Raw genomic sequence first — 16,982 nt, forward strand, 5'->3', positions numbered from 1 at the left:
TAAGTGATCGAGGCCTTTGCCTGGTGCTGAATGCAGGGTCGATGTCGTGATAGATCTGGCTTTGAGCTGGTTTCAAGATTGGAGCCGAACGCGGGACAAAGTCAAGATATGCGGTATGCAGATGGTTGCGAGATGCGAGTGCGATATGTGAGATGCAGCCAGGTGGAGACTCGATCGAACAATGACGGCGTCGATTCGAAATCCACACAAAGAATTCAGCGCGGAATGCAATCGAGCATTATATACGTCACAGGAGCATCGAGGGCGTGAGAGGAGTCGATCTGCCGTCCGGTCTCGTCTGTGGCGTGGTCTCCAGGAGAGTTTCTAGGCGATAGAAGTAGCCAGCGATGCACAGGTGTTGAAAAGGTCTGTGGGCTGGTGTGAGGGCCGACGGAGAACAGACTGGAAGCCCAAGAGTTGCTCGGCTGAGGCTGAGTACGTGTCTTGGTACGTGTACCTGTGTTTTACCGATCGATGGCTGGTGTTTGGTGTCTCATCGTGGGCCTGCTCCTCCTCGTCTTCCTCCGCCTCCTCGTTTCCTCTGAACTCGATCAAGCTCATCGGACGAGGGATCGCGATTGGAGAGGACGATCCCGCGTGCAGTGGCCGCCTAATTGGGCAAAAGCACGATGATCTTGTCTCAGTGCGAGTTGTTGGGAATGAAGATTCGGGGACTGTGGAACAGCCATCCGTGCCAATAACGGCCATGCAAGAACCCGGACGAGATGACGGACCCGCAAAGTCACTTGACCGTTGTTCCTTTGAAGTCCTTGTAGTGACAGGCCCCATGATCCGCTCCCAGATGCTGGTGTCAGCCAAACCCCATGGACCGAGCTCTTTGACCCATGGCTGTGATCAGAACGCCAGAGCACAAAGGACCCAAAGGATGCATGATCATGATCTCATCCATTTGCAGCCTCACACGCAACCAATAACAAGTGGCGAGGCTGCAGGAAAACCCTACCGTGAAGCCTCTTCTGGACCGACGCCGCTTCATATGGGCAAGAAGAAGCTGAAACAGAAAGTGGCAACTGCTGTCCCAGGTGAGAGGATACGTACAAAGTGGCTGTGCAACATGCACCGAGGGTCCTACTCACGGCGGTGGCGTTGCGGTAAACGGTAAGATCAAGACATGATGCGAAGGGGCTTGGAAAGACGGGGCGAGACGGGTCTCTACGTCGTCGGCAAGAACCTGTCGACTCGCATATGTATTATGTAGTGATCTTGTGCTCTGCGCAGTATGTACTTTATTCAAAATCGGATGCTTTTGATTTGCACACGTGCCCCTGGATCAAGGGTCTACGCTGCTCTTTCCAGGTACAGATCCTATACACGAGAGCCAACATGTCGCCCTGGGATTGGTGGTCTGGAGCTTGAGAAGGATATCTGGCCCATGCAGGAGAAATGAAAGCCTCAGACTTGCCAGTCCCGTAACAATAGCAACGTCGCCTTTCGAAGGAAGCCATGAACCCCTCGGCCCGGAAGCACGCTCAGTAACTCCCTGCCCAGCACAGCGACGTCCATCCCAGACCCTCACACTCTCATTCACAACTTGGCTTCGACCTTTTTCTCCACCCCCTTCACCGAACTCTCCATCTCCTTCTCCATCTCCTTCAGGGCTGCCGTCGCACCTCCATCATGCGATGCGCGGTACAGGAAGATCCGGCTGCACTGCACGAGGCCTACAAGGAAGAGGCAGAAGTTGACTGCGGCGAGACTGGTGGTTTGGCATAAATGTTAGTATCACCCCGCCGTCAAATATGTCGAATATCCCACGGATAAATGGGCACAGGGGAACATAGGCGAGACTTACAGCATGTTCTTGGGTCGAATGACGAAACACCATCTCGTCCAGATGGAACCCGTGGCCATGAGAGCCAGGTTTTGTGTCAACGACAATTTTTCAGCGGGTCGGAGGAAGTCTGATGCGCCAGCAAGGACGACACCCCATTTCATGATAGGGGCCCTATCATGGTGACCGGTGTCAGTATCGGGGGAAAGAAGACCAGACCGACTATGCCGCTAGGTACTGAGACCTATGCACACCATCGTTATGTGAGACTGCCAGAGCCATACCAGAAATGTACTGTCCTGATCCCGACCTCACTGGTCCACAGCCTCTGAAACAAACTCTGCTGGGGTGCGCCCTCGACGGCTGGGTTGGCGGCTGTACCCTGCCATCGTCGAAAGACGGGGTTTCTCAACTGAAAGGGTGTTCGTGAGGCGAATGAGGTGGTGGATTGTCGGGCGGTTTGCTGCGCGAAGCGCAGTCCGAAGCGGGCGGACATTATTATTAGGGCAATCTGCTGCGTGTTCTGCCACAGGATAGGGTTCGGCCCTGGCGTCGCTACACGGCGACGTGGATGCGAAGTCTGGCGACGGAGGTGGCAGTAAAGGAGTGGAGATTGTCGCCCTGGAAGGAGTTGAAGCTGAAAGGATGAAGAGTGGTGAGTCGAATGCTGGGATTTCCACGGCGGGAGATGGGAGACGGGTTCCCAGATGAGGAGTCAGATCTCCGGCAAATCGTTTTCACAATCTCCGTCTTCTCAGCGCCAAAGTCTCTGTGACCATACCAAGTACAGGTTGTGACCGTGTCTGACAGACCAAAACCAAGATTACCTTCCGTAACTCAAAATATAATCCCGTCAGATGGTCATATTTCGGAAGTCAATACCGCCAAGCTCCAATTCGGAGGTCTGAACCAGTTGCACCTACACTTGCTCATTAGAAGTTGACTCCAAACGAATGCGCGAACAGCTTCCTCCAGAGCACCTTTGATTCTCGGCTAGATCTGGAGCGCCACGATGGCGACCAAATACGCCTTTACGCAAGGCTTGAGAGAATTGAGGTTTCACCTTAGCAATTCGGGTCAAGGAAGCGAAGCCTGCAGGTGCGTACCGCTCTCGAAGCAGCAGCAGCAGCAGCGGCGGCGGCGGCGGCGTGTCCAAGCTCCTACACAGAAAACTAAACTGTGATCTAGATCCTTTCTCAAGCGAGCATATCCTACCATGAAACATCACAATCCCACCATTCCCATCTTAATACGAGAAGCTACGGGCGTCGAACCCAAGGTGTGGGCAAGATATGGTATGAATTTTGGACGCAGACGCGCTGGCTCTCACAAAAGCTGATCGTTGGACGATGCAGGACTCGGAAGAGAGAAGTCAGAGTCGCTATCAGGTGAGATTTAATGCATAAACAAGAGTCGCTCTCGGTTCTTACCATCCGTGGCAGGTCTTACAGACAAGGAGATTGAAGACAAAGTAACGACCTTGGTCAAGAGCGAATAAACCCGCTGAACGAGCTCGAGTCGGCCTAGCTCGGACAACTTGGAATGTATAACAACACCCAGTTCCCTGGGCCATGGAGGGAAGTTACCGACATGGTTCGACGACGCTAGAAAGAAGAAAAGCGTGGCAAAGAATACTCGATTGTACATACGACTGCATGCCGACAGCCAAAACAGAAGATCCATTTTTTTGACTCGTCCTACACTTCAAGCTCCCACCTCTCCAAATCTATATTGCGCCCAACCCATGCTCGCTTCCTGCATTGTCCACAGTTGCTTCCCCTGGTCCGTTCCCGCCGCACCCGTGGCAATATGGATCGGCAAGAGATGCTCAAAGGTCGGATGCGCCTGTCTCGCGTCATCCCTTTCCAACAACCCAATCATGTTCTCGTCCCTCTGCTCCCCGGGTTTCGTTTCCGCTGCGACCTTCAAAGCTTCGTCGAACGTCACCGCATAGGGCATGGTCCTATCCGAACCCCTGCCCAACATCATCAGATGTCGCAGGTTGTGCACACTCATGCCAGAGCATATGATGAGGATGTTCTCCTCTCGCAGTTTCTGGACTGCACGCCCGAGCTTGATGTGCGCGGCTGCGTCGGTGTGGTCGTCAAAGAGACTGACCTGGACGATGGGCACGTTCACGGGATTCGTTTCGGGATTGAACATGACCTTGAAGGGCACGAAGACGCCGTGGTCCAACCCCCTCTCCGCCTTCTCCGTCTTGATCTCATGCTCTTCGAGCACGTCAATGACCCGTCGCGCAACCTTTGCCGAGCCCTTGTTGGGGAACTTCTCCATGTAGTAGCTGCGAGGGAACCCGTAGAAGTCGTAGATCAACGGCTCGTCCTCCGCGACGTTGACCTCGATCGTGTTGGGCCGATCGGCCTGCCAGTGCGCGGAGAAGACCACGATGGCCGACGGCTTCACCTGTTGCGTGATCTCCCGCCCGAGACGCTGCAGCTGGGGGTAGACGGGGTGTTTGGTGTCGAACATTGTGTCCGGGCCCTGGCCGTTTGAGGTTTCTATCAGCAAAAGGGTGGATTATGGCGACACGAAAGCGTCATCTACAAGATCCACGAAAACGGAGGCCGCAAAGAGAACTTACACCATGAGAAACGAAGTACACGGGCGTCCGGTTAGCCATTGTTGCCCCTCGAGCCGCTGAGAAGGATCTGGTCGAGCCCGCGAGAGATCGGAAAGGGCTGAAAAGGCGCAGGGCAGCCACCGCGTCGCCGTCGCAGATGCGCGGATACGCAAGGGAGAATAGGTGTGCAGCTGCTGCGGCCAGGAAGATGCCCAAGACCGATATAAATGCAATTGTCGTGGTGCTTGTATAGCCGTTGTTACGTCGAAGCATTCATCCGACGTCCCCCCTTTCGCTTTTCTTTATACTCTTGGGATCCTCCAGCTTCCCGAACTGATGATGTGCAAGAATGAGAAGTCCGACTTCTTTGTTATTTCCTGGGTTTGCCCCTCTCTATATTAGTTGTGCCTGATCTGCGTGGAGACGACTGAGCTAAGCACGCGAGGATCACCAAAAGATCACCTTATCTAAGCTGTTTGCTGGGGGGAGCGGAACGTCTCCGTTTTCGCTTTGGTAATGAAACAAAACACTTTGATTTGAGACTACGAAGATCCTCTACAGCCTGGAAACCGTTGGCTAACGTTGAGCTCCATCGCTATCGGCCGATACATGGATATAGATGCCGAGATATTCCCTCGTCCAGCCTTGTACGATCCAAGCATTAGACCGGGCGAGTTCGAGCCTTGTGCCCTCTTGCATATGACTCAGTTGTGACTCTGGATGACTTGTGCACCATCACTCCGGGCAATTTCTTGCAACCAGCTCGGCCAGCCTCTCATGAATGGCACAAAGTTAAACCGGGCTGGCAGTATAAGCTGGTTGCCCTCACACTTAAGCACCTGCGAGACAACTGCTTCTGCCACCGTGCCGGGTTCTAGCAGAAGTTGGTTGGAAGCCATTCTCTTGACCAAGCCGTGGGAAAGGGGCGTCCGTACCCACACGGGATGCACGATCCTATGCATTGTCATCAGTTCCGAGAAGATTGAACCAAGTGTCAGCCTACGTTGTGCGGACTTTGGCAGCACGATATCTTGCCCTCAGCTCTTGCGCCAGTCCTTCATGGAACGCAAGTGCTGCTGCTTTGGTTGCAGCGTAGCTGGTAACGCCAGCCCACGTGGCAAAGCTCGACATGCTCGCAATCGTGACCACATGGCCATGGTTTTTCTTAATCATATCCGGCAAGAACTCCTGAATCATTTTGAAATGGGCAAGGATATTGACATCGAAGGTGCGTTGGAGCTCCTCCTCGGTTTCGTCAAGGATGGTTTTCCCATTCGCGACTCCGGCATTGTTGACAAGCACTGTTGGGTGCCCAATGTCTTTGCGGATCTTCACAGCGACATCTCGAATATCTTGCGATGAGGTCACATCAGTTTTGTAGAAAGTGGCACAGGCAGGGAGTGGCGCTTTGGGGTGGTTAACGTCGAGAATGACGACTTTGATGTTCCGCTCGGCAAACTGTCGAACCATCTCTTCCCCAATGCCGGAACAGCCCCCAGTGATCAGAAGGATCTCGCGATCCCAGTCCCATGACTTGTCTCTCACGAAGTTGTTGAGCACTTGTCGGCTGAGGTATGTGTTCAGTCTATCCAATATGCCCAACGTGAGCAGTCCCACGAGCGCTGGGTTGATGAATTTGGATTGAACGACACTCGTTCCAATGAGCGAAAGAGCCCTCTGAAAGACCCCAGGGTATTTCAGCTGCAGCAGAAGTAGGGATGCGGGTACCAATGGCTGCAGCAACACACGATGGGCGGGCCTGAAGAGGTACTCCAGAGTAATACCCTCTCGCGGGGGACGCAAAACCGACATGGCGGAAGCTTGGAAGACCCAAGATGGGGGGCTTTCTCTGCAAGCTTTGTAGAGGACATGTTGTCGCGGCGCGAAGGAGTTGAGTGAAGTCGGCGACACTCCGTGGTCAATGTGGCAGGGTGTTCAGGCCTGACGGGCTGATGAGCAAGCTGAGCAAGGGATACCTATGGATGGTCTGAGTAAATTTACTAGCGCAGTTTCTACTTGTTCTTGGAGGGCGAGGGGGAGGGGAAGAAGCGCAGTCACGGCATGTCACAGGCCCGCGCAGGTCATCGGCCCGTGGCCCGTGACTGAACCAACACTCTGACCAGGACTGACACCCTGACACCTCAATCTCGCTGGTAAAGGCTCTCTCTTTCAGCAGACCACTTCACCTGCACCCCGTACCGATCACGCTGCTTCAATCCAGTGCCACCTCCAGTCTCATTGATCTTGTTGCTCTTCGACCATGGGGCGTACCATTGACCAGGATGTACATGCGGCATTCGTCGAGTTCAAGGCCAAAGGTACGTCTGCAGGCAGTATTGTCACTTGTCACCCTCAGTATTTGACTATACTGTATGTACTATACATCGTGTACGCGTATCATGATACAACATACCTGTACGGCTACCGTCAAGAGGAACAGCTGACTGACCTCGCGTCTCCACACAGAGGACGATAAATGCATGTCCGTGCAATGCATCTACTGCCAACAGATCCGTGCAAAGAACACGTCGCGCCAGAAGCAACATCTGCTCGAGTGCCCTGGCCTGCAGAACCATCCAAGTGCCCCTCGCCCACAGTCTTCTCCTGGCGATGCCATCGGCGCGGGAAATGGCTTCGGCACGCCGTCCATCTCGCACAGCTCGACGACCCCCATGAACAATGGCATCGCTGCCAGTAGCACTCCTATGCAAGGAATCTCCAACGGCACAGCCATCTCACAGCCAGCCGCCTCTACCACCCCGAGCCAACGCCACACCCCGAAGCCCACAAAGACCCCCAAGCTCACGCCTGGCTCCAACCTCCCCGCGCCGCCTCTGGATGATGTCCATGCTGCCTTTGTCGAGTTCAGAGCCAAAGAGGAGGACAAGTGCCTGTCTGTACAATGCATCTACTGCAACCAGATCAGAGCGAAGAACACCTCGAGACAGCGCCAGCACCTCCTCGAGTGCGCCACCTATCAAAATGTCATGAAGGAATCGATACCGGCAAACAACCTTCTTCATAGATTCGACGAAGGTGATATTGCCCGTTCCCTTCAGTTGCCGACCCCTACCCTTGAGCTTGACTTCCGCATGAGCATCAAGGTCAATCCCAAGATTGGTGTTGGATCAGGTCTGTTGGGTCATCGCGACTGGGTCGGCGTTGTAGGGGGCCAGTGGGCTGGACGGTGGGGCAAAGGTATTGTCATTGTAAGTCCCAACATACGAATGCTCAAGAAAATGTTCATCAGCTGACGCTGTCTCCAGCCTGGCGGCCTAGACAATCAACTTGTGGTGAAGGACTATTCAACTCGCAGCGACGCCCACTATCTGCTCCAAACCAACGACGATCCTGTGGCGTACATTATAGCAAAAACCAGGGGCTGGCGTACCGGTCCCAAAGACGTTCTCGAACGGCTCAATGACCCCTTGGTTGCGGACACCATCCCCGCCAACCATTACAAGTTCCGCATCACTGTCGAACTTGAGACTGGCGACGAGAGGTATGCGTTTCTGAATACCTGCCTTTGGGTGGGAAGTGGAAGTCGGAGAGTTGGTGAAAGTAAGTTGATCTTAGTCGATGCATCAGTCACCCAAAGCCAACATCATACTAACACCTGGACAGTCATTTACGATGCATACCGGGTCGGCTAGAGTCCGGAGCCTGAGGAGCTCATTCAACCAGAATCTTCGATGCCAACTGTGGAAGAGATACTTGAGGCCTTTGATGAGAACATGGGGCTTGACACCGTCGACTGAGCGCTGTGGGAGCTACTCGTGTTTTCCCAACATCTTTGTCTGCCGGGCAAGTGACGACCATCGAATCATGTTCTCATTATGTATTGCTAGGGCGTCCAACGGCGACGAAGCCACGGGCGCGGAATAGTCGTAGGGGGCGCCTGGAAAATTTGTTCCGGCTTGATCCAGCGTTTTTTTAAGTCTATGGGGGGGATACCAGTTTGGTAGCGAGCAGGGACGGTGTTTGTTGTCGATTTAAGGCCTTGCTTTGCATGACAGGCGCCTGAATATGGCTGCCGTCACTAGTTTGAAGAGCACACAGGATTCAATGAATGATGGAACATAGGAGTCGGAAGGGTATTGTCGATCAACCTTTTAACCTGAAACACAGAGTACATGGCTGCCTGTTCCAATTTTCCTTTGCGACATTCAGTTGAAGATTCCCAAAGGTGGTTAGCAGTTGTTGTTGTATTAAAGTACACTTTGTTACACTCTGTATCTAGCCAGCGAGCCTGCTATGATATCAACGGAGCGCTACCCTCTTGGGGGGGACTCTCCCGCGCCTTGTCTTCCCTCGACTGCTTTTCAGTCACAGAGGCAAAGTTCAGATCCAAGTTCCGGCCGCCCAAATACCGCCACAGACGCCAGACTTCTTCAATGACCGCCTTCGCAGGGCCGGGCAGGGGGCGTATCAGGAGGAGGTAGTCTCCTTTTTCGTCCTCACTACTGATTGACGCCTCATTGGGAGGTTGAAAGATTGACTGTTGTCTTATCAGCCTATTGAGTTCTTCCATGTCGGAAATTCCAGGTCCGGGTGCATTCGCGAACAGGCGGCGGAGGGAGAAGACCGGGAACCGATATGTATCTAGGACAGTGATCATGGGAGGGATGAGGGGGTTGTCTAAAGGCAAAGGTGGGAGGGACGATGGTGAAAAGTGTGAAGAGGCGGGAGATATAATGCCATCATTGCCGATTCGTAGGAAGATGCTTCCCGGCAGCCACTCTGAGTGGCCAAGGGCGTGGTACTCTGCTTCTTCGGCCGTAGAAGGAGGGTAATGAGTTGTCGTGAAAGGGTCCACCTCCGCATTTGAAGTGGAAGAAGGCGTAGAGTTGGGAGATGGTTCCCTTTTCGGTTTGCCGGCAACGGCTCTGATCTTTAAGCCGGCAGGTGTGGTCGTAGAGGACATTGCCATCATCAATCGCCGCAGCTCTTCACCCTTGAACATCCCGTCCTGAGGGATTGGGAGGGAAATGACGCCTGATGGCCTCGCGGGCAAGGCCTGAGACTTGACAGCAGACTCCGAATCAGCCAGGGCCTTCATGGCAGCGAAAATGCGTTTTCGCATAATATCTGCAACCCGAAGATGTACATCCGGCTGCCATTGCAATCTGTTCAAGTTAAACCTTCCTTTCATTCGACCGGCTGAAGGTAAATCAGGGCCCAAGGGGTTGTTTCCAGATGCATCTTCGCCATCGATCGCGGAGTCAAATCGATATTTGTTTTGTAGATAATGTTGTGCTGTTGATGTGGACTCACGGGCATCGAAGTGGATTAATTTGCCCACCTCCCCGGACATTGTCTCGAATTTAGTCGGTGAAGGGGAGTTGGATGTTTTCTTGACCGGTCGCGTTACTTTACTGGTCAGCAGGCGGAGGAAAGTGAGGTTGGATAATAGACGGCTCTGTGTGGGGATATATTTTCGAGATGTCGCTGAATAGTTTGTGAACTTCTGGGCAGCTCCAGGAGAACTGCGCGGAAACCCATCTGGCTCATCGTCATCTTCGGTCATGCCGTCGTCTGTGACGAATTGATTGTCTCTTTTCATTTCCGTTCCATCACGGAGTTGTGGTGATCTGCTCTCCACTATTGCCAGCTCTGCTGCCAATTTTGCTTCCAAGGCATCCAAGTCTGCAAGACTTGCCGGCATAAGATATATCTTGCCGTCTTTTTGATTCTTGACGTATCCAAAGTCCATCAAAAGGTCCTGCGGCAGTCTCGCACCGCTACCTTGACACGCTCGAAGTGGACTTGCGAGGATCTCTGCCCACGGATTATTCTTCAGTCCTTTTATGCGTCGATAAGATGGGTGCTCTTTCCTTTCTTCCCGCCGCCTTGCAGCGTTCTCGACCTGTGCGATGATGGGTGACTGGAGGGTTGGCAGGCTTTCTCCTTTGAGGCGTGAATTGTCGCCTGTTCCATCGCGAGGTTGAATCTTCTTGCGGCCTTCCTGGAGCTTAGTGGGCAGATCTTTGATAGCTTGACGTCCCTCCGCATTATATGCAACAAAAGACTCTTCTTGCGTTGAATGATACTTTCGCAATTGTACGTCCGCCAAAGGTTGCTGGCGAGAGCAATTTTGTATATTTCCATCTCCATCTCCGGACGAGTCAAGAACCAATGATCTGTGTGATCCAAAGGGAAAAGATTCTATATCTTCATCGCCCAGCTGAATTTTTCTGCTTGCTTTCTTCAGGTCCGACAGTAACTCCTTGATGGCCTGACGGCCGGGCCCGCTGTATGGATTGAAAGACTCGCCTCGCCCCGAATCTCTCTTTTTGGCCTCTCTAGAAGACGGAATTGCTGGCGGCGGCCCATGTTGAGCAGTTGGCCCATCGCCATTCTTGGTCGCGGATCTAGAATCACCAGCATTCCGTATTTGAGGTTTCGTGTGTTCTCGTCGGATGGAGGCCGACGGTCTGAGATGAGGCTCGTCGAAGGACCGACACAGAGTACGGATAACACCCAGGCGCCATGTTGCATACGAAACGTGCCGGTAAGGGCATGGCAGGCTCATCCCTTCGGCATTGATTGGAGAAAGAGCAAAAGACCGATCTGGGTTGGAGGAGAGCGCAGCTGGAGCCTTGGCTTGGCGACGTACAAGGCTGTGCCAACTGCCAGCCTTGCTTGGTCAATCATTACCCTTTGTACTTTTTTGCTCCTTTGGTAACCGACCAAAACACCAGTTTAAAAGTATATATATTATCGTGAGAACGGACACATCGAGACAAAACTTTATATCAAATTCCCAACCGGGACATCCTCGAAATTTCGATATTCTATTTTACGCAGCTGCGTCGTCGAAGATAAATCTCACAACCTCGTTGAAAACTCCCTCCGGGTTATCCTCATGCATAAGATGTCCTGCCGCATCAATGTATGCGATCCTCTTCTTTTCCGCGCCGCTAACCCTAAACAGTTCATGGACTGTATATCTCTGATGAGCGGCGCTTTCCTTCCCGGCCATGACTAACATCGGCACTTTGGTATTCTGCGCGTCTTCTGCCAAGTATTTGGGCATGGTATTGTATCGGAAGAAATTGCACAGCCATTTGGCGTTATCTTCGACTTGGCGCAGACGGTCCGCGTCTGCTTGAATGCGAGGCCAGAACTTTGGCCCCATGACTCCGCTGCAAAATACAGATACGGCCTGATCAAACTCTCCCTTTTTGCAATGCTGGATCATTGTGGCTGTCATTGTGGCACCGAAATACATCACAGGCCAAAACGTGACTGGGTGCCAAAGAAGGAAAGAGAGCACCGAAGGCAAAGACGGAGGGAGAGTTGGGAGGAAGAGCCCAACAAGAGGGGGTTCTTCAACCATCAAATTTCGAAAAAGGTGAGGTTTTCTGCGTGCCAGGTAGAGACTAATGACCGCTCCAGACGAGTTCGCCAGAACATGTACTGGGCCGATGTTCAGGGTCTCGATGAAGGCGGCCAAATCGAGGGCGTCTTGCTCCCATGGTGTGCCTTGACCGTCCTTGACGGGCTCATTTGGCCAGGCAAAGCGTCGACTGTAGTTGAAGACATGAAATCGCGTGGCGAGTTTGTGTTCGAGATCAATCCAGGTTCGTTGATCAGAGATATGACCGTGGAGCAAGACCAGGGGTTCGCCTTTCCCGCATTCACGATAGGAGAGTGCGGTGTCGTTAACCTCGACGACTTTTGAACTGGCCGTTGTTGATGCAGACATGGTTTGGGTTGGTTTCGAACTGATATTATGCTGGGGCCACCATCCTTTTTGAAGTCCATGGCGGAGGAATGCCGTTGCCAAGTCAGCGAATACGACGAGAGAAAGCCTCTAGTCGATACAGTGGCTCATAGGACACGAGAAGATGGGGCTGACAATCAGAAAATATACTTAGCTGTAGGCGTGCCATAGCTTCCATAGTTAATATTGGCGGGAAAAGTCCAAGCCCGTCGGTCGGATTCACTAGATACCCAGTACAAGTGGCGGCGAGGGGACGAAGCTCCGACAACGTATGTAAGATGATTAATCGATGGCAAGCCATCACCGGAAATTCTTAGCTGCCCTACGGAGGACTTCAGACTACTCTTCGAAATGAGCTCCATCTACTCCTACATGTAGGTATATTTTTTGGGGGAACTTCAGCAAATACGGGCTTTGTGCAGCCAGATATGCATAAAGCACAATGTCCCACATGTGGCACCAAGAAAAGGAGAATTGTGCTTTGCCCCACAAGGATCACGCTAGCCAAGCGAGCCTCGCAGTAGGTAATTAGACCTGGTAGAGGAATTTGAGTTATGTACTCCAGTAGTCAGCATCCTTTCTCTTCGGCCCCAATCAAACTCGTTTCCAAGCAACCGGCCTATTTACACCTGGCCACGAATCTTGAGTAAGCGCATGGTGGTATTCGCGTGCTTGGAAATAGAAGGTTATTGCCAGAGGGACGCTCGGGGCGATGCCAACACGCCGAGAGGGCGTCATGCTACCTCTGATACGCCTCCTGCCCTTGGCGTAAGGTGACCACAAGGCACAAACAACATGTTCTCCGTACTCTGTTGGTATGCCGTACTCATGCATAACAGATGGAACGCACAGCCTCGTGCTGCCCAGAATTTACGAGATGTGATTGGAGAGAGTGTCTCCATTGGCGGCCGGTCATTCGCCGGCTTCGTGAGGCTGAAAGTGGATTGTCAACTCGCATCAGGAACCCGAAACGTACTTCTTTCCTCTTTCGTCACACCTTGGCGTCGTCTCGGTGCCTCCCACATCTTGGTAATATCACGTCAGATCTCAAGCTTCCAAGCTTCGGGTCCCATTTGCTAAGTACCTAGGTACTATTAGCTTCTCGCGCAGACCATCCCGTGCAAAACGGCAAAATCACTCTCAATTTCCGGCGGCGTTGCAGGCTTGATCTCGCTAGACCTTGAAGTCACAGGATCCCTCATCCAATTCTATACTGCCCATAAGACGAAAGATGCGGATATCTCCTGACCCTTGGAAAGGTTGCAAAGCCTTCTTGATCTGTTGCAGCTCCTGCAAAACTCCCTGAGAGACCGTCAATTCCGTTACGAAGACCAGGATCGAATTCCAAAGTCAAGCGGTGTGCTGAGCTGATTGAAGAGCTGCGAGATAAAAGCAGAAAATTTTTAGCTACAATCTGCTGGAACTGTCAAGGGTAATGTCACTTCATTCAGTCGCCTAGCTGCCAACCCTTTCCGAAAAGTTGTTTTGCAGAAGCTAGACGAAGACGTCCACTACCTGCGCAGCAGCCTCATTTTATCCGTGGATATCCTACAGCTCCGAGACCGTAATCAACTACAATACGATCAGTTAGATTTCAGAGATCTCCTCGAGTCCATTCACTCACAGCAGGTGTCTTCCTGTGTGCTGAGGTGAATGAAGGTAGGCACAGCGGTTTAAAACCATTGCAATGGGCGTGTTGGGGAGGAGATAAGGAGGTAGCGATGCTCCTCCCCACAGCGGGTGCAGACGTACGTACCACCACAACATTGTTTGGTACCCCTTCGACTTCGACGTGTGACGCGGGCTATCACGAGAGTGTCCGAATGCCGCTGGATCATGGAGCTGATGGCACTGTCAAAGGCGGAACGTATTCCAACGCAATGCAGGTTGCTTTGAAGAACTCTGAGCTCAGAAGACACCTGAGATCCTCTTGAAAATCAAGAATAAGCGGTCCTGTTGAGCGATCATCATGAGTGCTGTGCTCTTTGAAGACCGGGGCTTCCGTTATTGGCGCTGACTGGAGAAATGGTCGGCAAACCTTGTTGCAGGAGATGAGGCTGACTATTCTTATTGAGTGAGCAAGTCTATATCGAGGGAAACGGCAACATCTTACGAAACGGTACACGGGTGTAAACGAGCAAGCAGATTGGAGAACAGGTCACATTCCCGCCCTCGATATCCACAAGATAGATGTTAGGGCGTGCCTCTAAATGGCAACCACACTCATAAAAGTTCCTTTTTTTTCAGGCCTCTAAACAGACCGCACAGCCTCGTCAGATGCTCAACGAATGCGGAAGGCGTGTTTCACAGTAGCCATAGCATAGCAAAGCGATATCCAGGAGAGGATCGAAATGAAATGAACTCTAGACTCAAGAAACGATTATATGCATGCATTCATTATCCTTCACACTTGAAAGATGTCGCTGTGCGGAAAACAATCCCCTTCTCCCCCCTGTTACCCACATCGGACCCCTATTCCTCCTCAGCCTCGCCACTCCCACTACCGCTCCCACTCTCACTCTCGCTGTCCCTTCCGCTCGCGCTCGCTCGGTCAACAACAGTCTTGTGCCTACACCTCGGCTCCCCACAGCGGCACACCATGCGCAGGTTATCAAAGTAGCCCCTACCGTAGTCGACTGTGAGCTCCTCCGCGAAGGCGATCCTGCGCCTCGCCCGGACCACGACGCGGGTGCGCTGGCCCAGGCTCACGACGACGTAGGCTGTGTTGGGCGCGCACGAGTGGTTGATGTATCGCGTCCAGCTGCCCCTGTGCGTCGCGTCAATCGTATACTGCGGTCGGTATTGGCCCCGCGAGATTGTCGTCTTGACACTCCCCCCTTTGCGTCTGGCGCCGGTGGCGGCGTAGTCGTCCGCCCGCTCGATGTCCATGTTCATGTGGTACGTCATGACCCCGTACCGGTGGTTTTGCATCGAGCCGGCGATCTTGTTGGCGGCCGGCTGCACCGCGTAGATCTCGCCCGTGTATTCGCCCAGGTAGGTGCCTGGCCGAATCGTTTGGAGCGCGCGGACACCCCTGCCTTTCTCCTTGGTGGTATACAGCTCGACAAGGATGTCGTGGTGGCTGTCCTGCGGGGGTTTGTTGTGCCGCTTGCAGAGATCGGCGAATGTGCATTTGCATGCTCTGCCCGAAGACTGCTGCTGCTCATTCCCTGGAGCCGCGACATCGGCGCTATCCAAGTCGGTCTCGCCGTCAGCGTCAGTGTCGTGGTTAATCGAGATGACAGGCGCGGGTTCGGGTTCTTCGGCTCCGCACGCTGTGCAAGGGTTTCCTGGGAACCCGCAGAAGGCTGGGTCTTCGTAGACGGCGCCATCTTCGTAGACCACCTTGTGTGTCTCCTCGGGCCAGGGATAGTCCGGAAGGACGACGCATTGCTCAATGTTGAATTGCTGGAGCGTGACCTTCGAGTTCGGTGGAAGTATCGACGCCGGGTTGATTTCAAGGTTATCTCCCTCCTCTGGAATGCCTGCAATCGCGAGGTCGCCGTCGACAAATCCGGCCCTGATGACGTCTTGTGTGATGGTGCATTTGACTGATGGCCAGACAGCTGGTTCCCCGTCCACGGGGGGCAAAACCCAGTGATGCTGAACCATGTGCTTGTCTTCGGCGCCGATCTGATGGATCTCTCTGAGGTCTTTCTGGCCGATTCCGAAATTGAAACCGTCCTTGCCATGGACGTCTCGACAGTCCTTATATACAATTTTAAGAAGATCGGTAAAGTGGTCGTTGAAGGTGAAGAGGGCGTCTTTCCACTCGAATTTGTGCGTTCTGGCAAAGAGTTCCAGGCTTGACGCGCACTGTTTGATTCGGGGGTAGATGTCGCTCCATTCGGGTTTCCCTTGTGCTCTGCTCTCCGCGTCGCTGCGAGCAACTGCGTCGCGGAAGCTTTTGGAGTGTGCACAAATAGTCAGAAGGAGAAGGTTTGGCTCATCGCAGAGATCTGTCAGCCTCTGGGCATAGTCGATGTTTACGTCATCTTTTGCGAGGTTAGCAACCCTCTTCGCCTTAGGATCGGTGCTTTCAAACTTGTTCAGCCTTTCCCTTAAAGGTCGACGAGTGCTTACTGCCGAGAGATCAAAGAAGCGTAGGGTTCGGGGTTGTCGAAGTAGACGCTGTGTCCAATAGCGCTCCCATTGTCCCATCGTCCTAACTGTAGCGGCATGGTGGATTTCGGCGTACAGCTTGATCATGAATCCTTCGAGTGAAGGACCAGGTCCAGACACTCGACGCCGCTTGCTGGATCTCCCTGTGTTGCAGGACGTTCCATCTGGGGCTTTGCCATCGACCCGCCCTTGGCTTCGTTTTGACCTCCGAGCCCCCCCGTTGGCATCGCCTTGGCTAGAGGTAGCCCTATTGGTAGTGTTAGTTACAGGAGTATTGGCCACGGCGGTTGATTGAGCTTGAGCCTGAGCATTCTGAATGCGTCTGGTCGCAGCCTTGCTGACAAGGGAATCTATATAATTGCGGCCCTTTGCAGTTGCCTTCCGCGTCCTCTGGCCTCTCCTTGGGCCCTGTTGAGGGGAGCTCATTGTGTATCGCGTTCGGCAACAACCCTATAAGGACGAGAATGGGGTGGAAGTATTTGAAGGGAGAAGTGCAAGAACAAGCACAGGCGTGATAGAAAGCGTTGGCAAGCGTATATACAAGCGTAGGAGCAATCGGAAGGAAGATTGACAAGGAAGAGAGAAAGAGGTTGCAGCAAAAGCATTTCAAGGGCGACAGGAATAGAAGCTAGCAGAGCACCAGAGAGAGCCATTGTTGAAGATGTTTCCAAAATTGGACACATCCGGGACAATAGACATGAAGAAAGACAATGACGGAGGTGAGTTGAATAGTCCATTGAGTGTTGAGAGGTCTGGCACAA

At 53.0% G+C, this 16,982-nt stretch overlaps 8 protein-coding genes across 8 annotated transcripts; 2 read left to right on the forward strand and 6 right to left on the reverse strand.

Moving 5' to 3' along the window:
• Positions 1 to 1,545: 1,545 nt before the first annotated feature.
• Z519_02104 (uncharacterized protein) lies at positions 1,546 to 2,288 on the reverse strand (the record flags this gene model as incomplete). The annotated part of the gene is made up of 3 exons (XM_016759861.1): positions 1,546 to 1,717; positions 1,814 to 1,966; positions 2,077 to 2,288. The coding sequence occupies 3 exons, from the start codon at positions 2,286 to 2,288 to the stop codon at positions 1,546 to 1,548; spliced, it is 537 nt and encodes a 178-aa protein (XP_016623382.1).
• A 516-nt stretch (positions 2,289 to 2,804) lies between these two features.
• On the forward strand, positions 2,805 to 3,290 carry Z519_02105 (uncharacterized protein; the record flags this gene model as incomplete). Its single annotated transcript, XM_016759862.1, has 4 exons — positions 2,805 to 2,890; positions 2,981 to 3,087; positions 3,148 to 3,180; positions 3,235 to 3,290. The coding sequence occupies 4 exons, from the start codon at positions 2,805 to 2,807 to the stop codon at positions 3,288 to 3,290; spliced, it is 282 nt and encodes a 93-aa protein (XP_016623383.1).
• Positions 3,291 to 3,496: 206 nt separating this feature from the next.
• Z519_02106 (uncharacterized protein) lies at positions 3,497 to 4,433 on the reverse strand (the record flags this gene model as incomplete). The annotated part of the gene is made up of 2 exons (XM_016759863.1): positions 3,497 to 4,294; positions 4,395 to 4,433. The coding sequence occupies 2 exons, from the start codon at positions 4,431 to 4,433 to the stop codon at positions 3,497 to 3,499; spliced, it is 837 nt and encodes a 278-aa protein (XP_016623384.1).
• A 644-nt stretch (positions 4,434 to 5,077) lies between these two features.
• Z519_02107 (uncharacterized protein) lies at positions 5,078 to 6,185 on the reverse strand (the record flags this gene model as incomplete). Its single annotated transcript, XM_016759864.1, has 2 exons — positions 5,078 to 5,327; positions 5,377 to 6,185. 2 exons carry the CDS (start codon positions 6,183 to 6,185, stop codon positions 5,078 to 5,080), a joined length of 1,059 nt encoding a protein of 352 aa, XP_016623385.1.
• Positions 6,186 to 6,633: 448 nt separating this feature from the next.
• Positions 6,634 to 8,026, forward strand: Z519_02108 (uncharacterized protein; the record flags this gene model as incomplete). The annotated part of the gene is made up of 4 exons (XM_016759865.1): positions 6,634 to 6,691; positions 6,840 to 7,582; positions 7,640 to 7,934; positions 7,998 to 8,026. 4 exons carry the CDS (start codon positions 6,634 to 6,636, stop codon positions 8,024 to 8,026), a joined length of 1,125 nt encoding a protein of 374 aa, XP_016623386.1.
• Positions 8,027 to 8,625: 599 nt separating this feature from the next.
• Positions 8,626 to 10,905, reverse strand: Z519_02109 (uncharacterized protein; the record flags this gene model as incomplete). The annotated part of the gene is made up of 1 exon (XM_016759866.1): positions 8,626 to 10,905. The coding sequence occupies one exon, from the start codon at positions 10,903 to 10,905 to the stop codon at positions 8,626 to 8,628; it is 2,280 nt and encodes a 759-aa protein (XP_016623387.1).
• Positions 10,906 to 11,172: 267 nt separating this feature from the next.
• On the reverse strand, positions 11,173 to 12,081 carry Z519_02110 (uncharacterized protein; the record flags this gene model as incomplete). The annotated part of the gene is made up of 1 exon (XM_016759867.1): positions 11,173 to 12,081. One exon carries the CDS (start codon positions 12,079 to 12,081, stop codon positions 11,173 to 11,175), a length of 909 nt encoding a protein of 302 aa, XP_016623388.1.
• Positions 12,082 to 14,571: 2,490 nt separating this feature from the next.
• On the reverse strand, positions 14,572 to 16,647 carry Z519_02111 (uncharacterized protein; the record flags this gene model as incomplete). Its single annotated transcript, XM_016759868.1, has 1 exon — positions 14,572 to 16,647. The coding sequence occupies one exon, from the start codon at positions 16,645 to 16,647 to the stop codon at positions 14,572 to 14,574; it is 2,076 nt and encodes a 691-aa protein (XP_016623389.1).
• Between the last annotated feature and the right edge of the window lie 335 nt (positions 16,648 to 16,982).

This window comes from Cladophialophora bantiana (genome assembly GCF_000835475.1).
Source record: "Cladophialophora bantiana CBS 173.52 unplaced genomic scaffold supercont1.3, whole genome shotgun sequence".
Classification (NCBI taxonomy): Eukaryota; Fungi; Ascomycota; class Eurotiomycetes; order Chaetothyriales; family Herpotrichiellaceae; genus Cladophialophora; species Cladophialophora bantiana.